The sequence below is a fragment of the Misgurnus anguillicaudatus genome, chromosome 16 (assembly GCF_027580225.2).
Source record: "Misgurnus anguillicaudatus chromosome 16, ASM2758022v2, whole genome shotgun sequence".
Lineage (NCBI taxonomy): Eukaryota > Metazoa > Chordata > Actinopteri > Cypriniformes > Cobitidae > Misgurnus > Misgurnus anguillicaudatus.
In genome coordinates, this window is record NC_073352.2 from 11,171,001 (window position 1) to 11,179,523 (window position 8,523).

General features: G+C 39.6%; 2 protein-coding genes across 2 annotated transcripts in view; one reads left to right on the forward strand and one right to left on the reverse strand.

Moving 5' to 3' along the window:
• Positions 1-3,056, forward strand: part of atp10b (ATPase phospholipid transporting 10B) — a 37,597-nt gene extending 34,541 nt beyond the window's left edge. Inside the window, exon 21 of the mRNA XM_055178256.2 lies at positions 1,698-3,056. Within this exon, the coding sequence (XP_055034231.2) occupies positions 1,698-1,869 (172 nt within the window). The 3' untranslated portion in view covers positions 1,870-3,056. The remainder of the gene's footprint in view (positions 1-1,697) is intronic.
• Positions 3,057-4,395: 1,339 nt separating this feature from the next.
• Positions 4,396-7,680, reverse strand: fbxl3l (F-box and leucine-rich repeat protein 3, like). Its single transcript, XM_073854616.1, is given in 9 exon segments — positions 4,396-5,035; positions 5,037-5,132; positions 5,134-5,257; positions 5,260-5,315; positions 5,317-5,420; positions 5,422-5,543; positions 5,905-6,049; positions 7,034-7,188; positions 7,533-7,680. Coding segments are annotated over 9 exon segments (1,032 nt in total). The 3' UTR covers positions 4,396-4,953.
• Positions 7,681-8,523: the final 843 nt, after the last annotated feature.

Here is an 8,523-nt window from a genome sequence, read left to right on the forward strand (position 1 = left end):
CCCTTTGAGAGATCGTGTGTGCATCACATGTCCTGCCAAAATAAGTGCCTGCTGCAGACACGTCTAAAGGGTTTATGATGAAGGAGACGCCTCGTGTTTGCCAGATACTCGCATAATCTCATGCGCAATCAGAGTTAACAGTTAAGGGAGTGTCTTGCGTGTATTTTGTGAATGTGAGTGTGTCTTTCGTCATGGACGGTTTTGGCGCGTGTGCAGCAGGCACTTATTTTGATAGGGCACGTGATGCACACAGGATCTCTCGACACACAGGACACATATTTTGGAAAAGGGAACCACACACATGACACTCCGAACACTTATTTTGAATTAGCGCCCCTCGAATGAGCAGTCACCAGCTGCCACTGCTCAAACACAATATCATCTATTTATTTTTATGATACAGTTCCTACTGCATTACTATTTAAATAGCTTTATAAGATAAAAAGCCCAAAACAACCAGGATTTTATTAGAATAAAAGTACAAGCATGTTTTGTGCTAGAATGATCATTTATTGTTTTACTATAAATAATATTGTTAAACTCCCCATCTAACATTCCCCTGACGTTCGTTTTTTGTTTCCAGAACGTTATTTTAAGTTAATAAAGTTTTCTTTACAAAAACCCTAATGTAAGGGTAAGATTGAGAAGGTTATTCTAACTTTAGGAGAATGTTAAACTATAACTAAAATAACTTTTTATTTTTCGTAATGAAAACATTCCTTGCAAACCTTGAAAATAACGTTCTTGAAACTAAAAACTAACGTTATGAGAACGTTATTTTATGGTTCCAAAAATATAACCAAAAAATAACCATTAGAAAAAGTTATGTATAAGTTAATTTTAAGTTCTTTAAAAATAACCACCCTGCAACGTTATAGGAACGTTATTTTATGGTTCCAAAAAATGACAAAAAAAATATTAGCGAATGTTATGTATAAGTTATTTTAGGTTATTTAAAAATAACCAACTTACAACATTATGGGAATATTATTTTATGGTTCCAAAATATAACAAAAAACAAGCATTAGAGAACGTTATATATTAGTTATTTTAGGTTGCATAAAAATAACCACCCTGCAACGTAATGGGAACGTTATTTTATGGTTCCAAAAATATAACCAAAAAATAAGCTTTAGAGAACGTTATGTATAAGTTATTTTAGGTTATTTTAAAATAACCACCCTGCAACGTAATGGAAACAAGATTTTATGGTTCCAAAAAATAACCAAAAAATAACCTTTAGAGAACGTATTGTATAAGTTATTTTAGGTTATATTAAAATAACCACCCTACAATATTATGGGAATGTTATTTTATGGTTCCACAATATAACCAAGAAACAACCTTTAGAGAACGTTATGTATAAGTTATTTTTAGGTTATTTAAAAATAACCACCCTGCAACATTATGGGAACATTACTTCTCGGTTCCAAAAAATAACAAAAAAAACTTTAGAGAACGTTATGTATACATTATTTGTATATAGTAAAATCATAGTTGATTTTCGTTACATTTACCTTTTGGTCTTTTCCAGGTACATCCTATCATTATTTTATCATAGTAAAAGTACAAGCATGTTTTGTGCTAGAATGATTATCATTTGTATTATTGTTTTACTACAAATGCCATAGTTAAACAGGTTACTATAGTAAAACCATAGTTGATTTTAGTTACATTTAATATTTGGTCTTTTCCAGGTACACCTATCATGTCCTAAGGGGAACGCTGGCTCCCTCCTCTCACCTCAGCGCGCGGCAGCTCGAGCGCCTTTCCCCCTCCCATCGCGCGCAGAAGATCAAAAAGTGGCGTGGCCTGCGAGACACGTGCGCCTCTCCTTCACACGCATCCTCTCCGTGCGCTAGCGCGTGAACTACACACCAGCACGCCACACACACTGCTGTTGAATAAGAGAACGAAAACATGGAAAAACTTGAATGTTTCATTATAGAAAAACCTGCCAAAGGGCACAAGTAAAACTGATATGTATGTTTTGCACACATCGATGCACCAACGAAGAGTGTCGGGGCGGCACGAGCTCGTGTTGGTTTAGCCCAGGAATAATTTAAATGCATTGAAGCTGTGCATTTCAATTTTGAATCCTAACAAAGCATCTGCATAAACATCACACGTTGCCTATGCTGTGTTTCAATTCAATACACCTGAATGTTTTCTCCTCTGAATCTTTAATTTAAAGTGTGTGAAACCTACTTACTGTTGTTATGCAGACATTTGTATGCTCTCATCTAATAATTGAGGTTTGCAGATGTTACGTAATATCTTCGTTCGTATTCAGAGCGCGTGCGTGGTGACAGAAACACGCGCATCGCTGTGATAATAAGGAGGCTGGATCTTCTTGTCATTTGAAATCATTATAAATAAACCTAATGGCTGTTGTATTTGAACAAACGCATGCTTGCGTCTGTCTGTCTGTTTGTGTCTGTGTATAACATGCACACAAACACAGATGACACGCTCCTGCGTCTGTATTTGAATATTTAATTGCGTCGCTGACGTGTGTGTGTGACGCTCTTCGCTCGTGATGGGGTCAGTGATGATCTCACAGACAGAGAGATCGAGTTTGTCTCTTTTCTGCATCCTCGTAGCATGTGTGTAACATACTGCAGCCAAAGCTCGGTATATGTATTTAAAATAAAGGGTGTTGCAGAAGCAGAAGTCATGTTTATGTAATGATGTCAGGGCTGTTTCTGACGGATGCATTCTGCTATCTAGTGGTGATATGATGAACTGCAAACATGATCATCCATTTAGGGAGAGAAACAGTACAAGATGGTTGAAGTCTGAATATCAGAAGAGAAGAGCAGATCTTTTATTTAAGCATACAGACACTAACTAAAGATTTATTTAAACGCTCTCTACTTACTCATTTATTTTCAATAGGAGATAGTACAGCTGAGTAGGATCACATTTTTCCATTCCCCTAATTAAAATAAATTCCCTTAATTATCTGTTCATATGTTTTAAATGTGCAAATCAGAGATAATTACTGTATGCCAGATGTAAATGTTATATCAAATATATAGGCTGGAAAATGTAAATTGTTGTTGTTTTATTGTGATAAACCACAAAACAATTATTTTGTTAAAATGTTGTTTATTTAATAATATATTTAATTTAAATAAAATTTACTATATGAATTAGGTTTACAGGAACAAAATGTCATATGAACTATTAAAAAAGAACTGCCAGATCTGTGACTGACTGTGGATTCATTATATTTTATAAGTTTATTATGAACTATTATGAAAAGTTAAAATCTATTCAGTTGACTCATCATTGACAATAGTACCCCTCCGTAAAACAGGAAGGTCAGCATAAATATTTTAAGAGAAACACAAATTACCACTAAAAACGAGAGACACGGACACAGTTTAGAATAATACAGGACTAGGCCTTATAGGGCATTTAAGTAGTTTTTACAAACATACCTTACAAAAAAAAAAACATTACTAGTGTGCATCTTAAGACAAAACAATGGTAGGCCTGCTAAAATATGTTAAAGGAAAACACCACCGTTTTTCAATATTTTACTATGTTCGTACCTCAACTTAGACGAATATATACATACATATATTTTTTCAATGCGTGCACTTCATCTTTGTACAGCGCGTAGTGAATGTGTTAGCATTTAGCCTAGCCCCATTCATTCCTTAGGATCCAAACAGTGATGAGCTTAAAAGCCACCGAACACTTCCATGTGTTCCCTATTTAAAGACTGTTACATGAGTAGTTACACGAGTAAGTATGGTGGCACAAAATAAAATGTGGCGATTTCTTAAGTGGATAAAAAATGAGGTGCCTGTAATCTGAGGTGCCTGTATACTTTACCGATAGCCATTTATTCAAAATCATATTGGCCAATACCGATAGTTTGGTGGTTATATTAACTTGCATTAACATAAATTCTGAAGATTACATTTCCGAATGTTATTCATTCATATAACAATCATTATTATCGAACATTAAACTAGTTCTTTACATTTTCTATACACAGATAAACAATTCATTATATTTTATGTTCTCTTTTGATTGACAGGATATATTGGCCATGACTATCGGCTGCTTTTAAACAACAATTGCTTAAATTTGCTTTTCACTGATACTGATTATTGGCCGATATATCCGTGCATTTGTTATTTATATATACACATATAATATATATGGATCAGGATGTATGTTCTAGATATATTATAACATAAAAACTTCTGAATAGATTTTCTGTTACAAGGACAACAAAACTGTTTAAGCTGTTCAAAGGCATATTCAATGTAAGAATTACATTAATACATTTATTAAAAATTGACTGAAGTGAAACTTAATAAATTAACTATAATATTTTGAGAAAATATTATTTGTTTTTTTTTATTGAATGGCTTATTGTGAGAAAGGTTAAGCTATAAAGTAAAAAAGGTAAAAAAGAGGTGAATATTGAATATGTATACCAAAAGTATACATATCTGTCCCTAAATGGTGCATATTAGGACAATTTTAAAGGGTACTGCCCCAATGACAGCTTTGTACCATTTTTCTCACAGTGTACATGCAAATCCCACAGGGTCAATATCATGTATGAATAAGCTTCACAAAAACAACCATTTTCTTTTGCACATTGGTGTGTAGAACTGTAAACACATTGCATTAAAATCCCATCTCATCTCAGATCCGATCACAAATCCTGTTTATACTACACCAGCTCACAGCCTTTTACACCCAATGATTTTCCATATGTGTTGTCAGATGTTTTGTTTCCCATGATATATTTTAATTACCCAATTCTGTGTAATGGCTACCATGCCTGCCAAATGCAGACAGCTTGTCAGAATAATAAGTAGACTAGTTTGGATATCTACATATTTTGATGACAAGTGCATCACTGTAAATATGTCTACACGTCTGTATGTTCATGTTAGGTAACTACACGGCAGCTTTGCAGTTCTACCACGTAGGCATCGTATCTGGGAATCAAATATGGTCCAGATGTTTAGAGACCTCGCTGTGGATTTGCTCAATGTTGTATAAGGACTTTCTCCATGATGGACAGCTGGCTCAGACGACCACCACACATCTTCACAAACTACATAAATCCCCACTCACAAATACCAATAGGAGTGAGGCTCTGCTGTACGAATCAATTCTTCATCCAGAGCCTATTCGAGTACACCACCAGGTCCACAAGACACGGGGAGCCCGATATGGCCAAACATGTCTTTGCTGACTACTGCCTGGCTGAAATACATGCAACGGCTGTCTCCTCATGAAAGAAGGACTCGGACTCTTCTTTATACAGGAAAATGTATTACAATTTTGACATGCGGCGAGTGGGGGATGAGAGTGTCTCAGCTGCTCTTCTTGATGTTGTGGAACTGGGTTTGGCCTGGGTTCTTGCTCACCAGGTCGATTGGGCAGGCGCTCCAGGTGCATTTTCTTTTCTAAGGACAGGGCCAGAAGAAGCTCATTGCTCAGCAGGTGGTAGTTAAGTGCCAGTTCCCGCAGGCCGTGGCATTGATCTGCAACACAGAGGATGCCTGGATAGACCAGAAACTACATGGTAAGCTTGCATTCATGAATAAGGGCTAAACTGATTTCATTGCACTGAATGCCTGTATTATGGGAGTCCATTCATAACATTGATAAATTGAGGCAATTTAATATAAATTTGCAGACATAATATAATTTTTGGCAGTCAACATGAAATAGTATTTTAAGCCCATCTTATTTTCATGATGCAATGCACTTCTGAGTGAAACAGAACATTTAACAACAAAAAGTGAACAATGCATGGCAGAACTACTTCTGAAACACTGGCAACACCAACAAAAATGCATTTTGGGCCAGACATGGAGAACAAAGGTACTGACTTGCAGGAGATTAGTCAAGGACAGCTACTCATCTTTAGCAGCTTGAGCGTGTCGCTGTTGTTAGCGACCAGTACCTTCAGGGAAGGGTCATCAACGGCTGTGTCATCAATTCTTATAGATGACAGAGACTTTGAATTCACAAACACCACCGTCAGCGATGACACAAAGTGTGACTGAAAACAGACAAGAGGCAAAGTCAGAGCTGTTGGCTGCCCTTTATCAACATTATTTCAAGGTCACCCTGCTTCCGCATTTCTGATTCACATCAAACACATGAACGTGTTTCACTAACTGTAAACTGTTTCTCTCTTATCTAAATGGAACATTCAGAGAACTTCCATCAGCATGCACTTTCTGCACATAGGACAGGGTGACTGCACTGTATTAAGGAGAGGAAGACCGGGGCCATGTATTGTGTGATTTTGGGTAACAACTTCATTCCCTCAGTTAGAGCATTGAAGATGGATCGAGGCTGGGTCTTCCAACATGACAATGACCCAAAGCACACATCCATGATAACCAAGGAGTGGCTCTCTAAGAAGCATATCAAGGTTCTGGTGTGGCCTAGCCAGTCTCGGGACCTAAACTCAATAGAGAATCTTTGAAGGGAGCTTAAACTCCTTGTTTCTGAAACCTGACTGATCTAGAGAAGATCTGTGTGCAGGAGTGGGCCAAAATCCCTCCTGCAGTGTGTGCAAACCTGGTGAAAACTACAGGGAACGTTTGACCTCTGTAATTGAAAACAAAAGCTACTGTACCAAATATTAACATTGACTTTCTCAGGTGTTCGAATACTTATTTGCAGCTGTATCATACAAATAAATAGTTAAAAAATCATATATTGTGATTTCTGGATTTTTTTTAGATTATGTCTCTCACAGTGGACATGCACCTGTCACAAGGTGACGATTTTTCCAAGGGCGGAACCAAAGTTAGGGAAGTTTGGTTCCGCCCGGAAGGTTTCCCCACCGGGCCACATACGAAGACGGACCTTTTTACTTCCTGGTTTCCAGGGAAACGCTATCAGGGCTTTACGAGCCACAGGTGTGAAGCATAAATGAAACGAAGTGTGATTGGAGGTTGCAGAAAGATGAAGCATTTAAATAGCTCTGTTGGAACACAGAGAGGAGGAAGCGATTGACACGAGAGCGATGTACACGAGCGGCGGCTGACACGGGGGAAGCTCCTTTGCCAAAGGCAAACAAAGACACGCACCTTTTGAAGAGCCCGAAGGCTCTGCTGATCCGGGGATCGCTAAGCGACTGGAAAGAGGACAGAGCCATAGGAGGCGAAAGGAAGGCAGGCCGTGGATCTTTAAAAAAGGAGCACCCCGAAGTCGTTGTTGTTATGACCAGTGTTGGCGTGTGCTGTAGCGCTGAGTTAAACTCGCCGGGTACGCTAGTCGGATTATTGGACTCTCTCTCTCTCTCTCTTTGTGCATCGTGGGATTTCGGCGGATGTAGATATTAAAGACCTTACGGGTTGAAAAGTAAGTGGAGACTGACCTTGTATAAACGAAGTGAAAGAAGAAGGAACGTGCTATCGTGAGTACCCATCTGTGTAGCTGGAATTATCGTAGGAGAAGTCCACCTAAGGAAGCGCGAGATAACAGAAGCACCGCAGTTGTGAGTAAACGAACTCATTCATTGAATATACCTTGCATGTATTTGACCTGGACATCTTTTAAGTGCTTTCCAGCGAGAGTGAGTGGCCCTGCCCCTGAGTCAGCGTGGTGGGTGAGCCACAGGATCTTTGTGTGAGACAGCCACAGCGACGGAAACCAACTGCTAGGCCGTGTTACCATCTCCACATTCTTGCCCAGAGCGAGGCGAGGGAAGACGGGCGTCTATTGTGTGCACTGAGCGTGGTGGGTGAGTCTTGGATGTAGAAATTTCACTTTGAAGTGGTGCTGTGTATATTGCAGTGAGATTGCTGTGTCGTGTCAGACGTACCCCGCCTCCAGTCACTCGCTAGGGGCGCTGAAGAGGAAGTCGGACCCTAGAATAACCCTGTGTATGATTATGCTGTGAGTGTGTTTCAGCATTGGAATTTTGGAGTAGTTCCTGAAGTATTTTCGTAGCTGGACGCTTGGCGGATTTGTGTTAGGAGTGGCGGTGAAGATCTGTACGGCTGGCGGTGTGAGTATCACCAGTTGCATTGCTACTTTACCTGTGTGTTGTCTATCATCACAGAGTCAGAGGCGAAGGAGATCCGCTGCCCCGAGGTCTCTACAAAGGGGCGCCCCGGTCCGGTTGTCGATTGCCAACAGGCGTCGAGGAAAGGGCAGCGCTCGACCCGGGTGTGACGGCGTGACACTTCCGCCCCTCTGTTGAATCAACGAGTCAGCCGAGAGGGTTTTGGCCCCCGGCGCTATCTTGGAAACCACTGCCGGTCGATGCAGTACGCCTAGCCGTATTCGTGAGTCCGCCACCTTGAGATGAATATAACATAACCTGTTCAGTCTGTCCATCAACAGGGAAGAAAGCTGTCGTCTGTGGAGGAAGAGAGAGAGAAACAGTGTGAGCTCTAAGGAGACCCGTTGTGAAGGAGAACCATACGTACCAGAAGCTGTATTCAGCGACGAGCTGTCGTCTGTGGAGGAAGAGAGAGAAAAACAGTGTGAGCTCTAAGGAGACCCGTTGTGAAG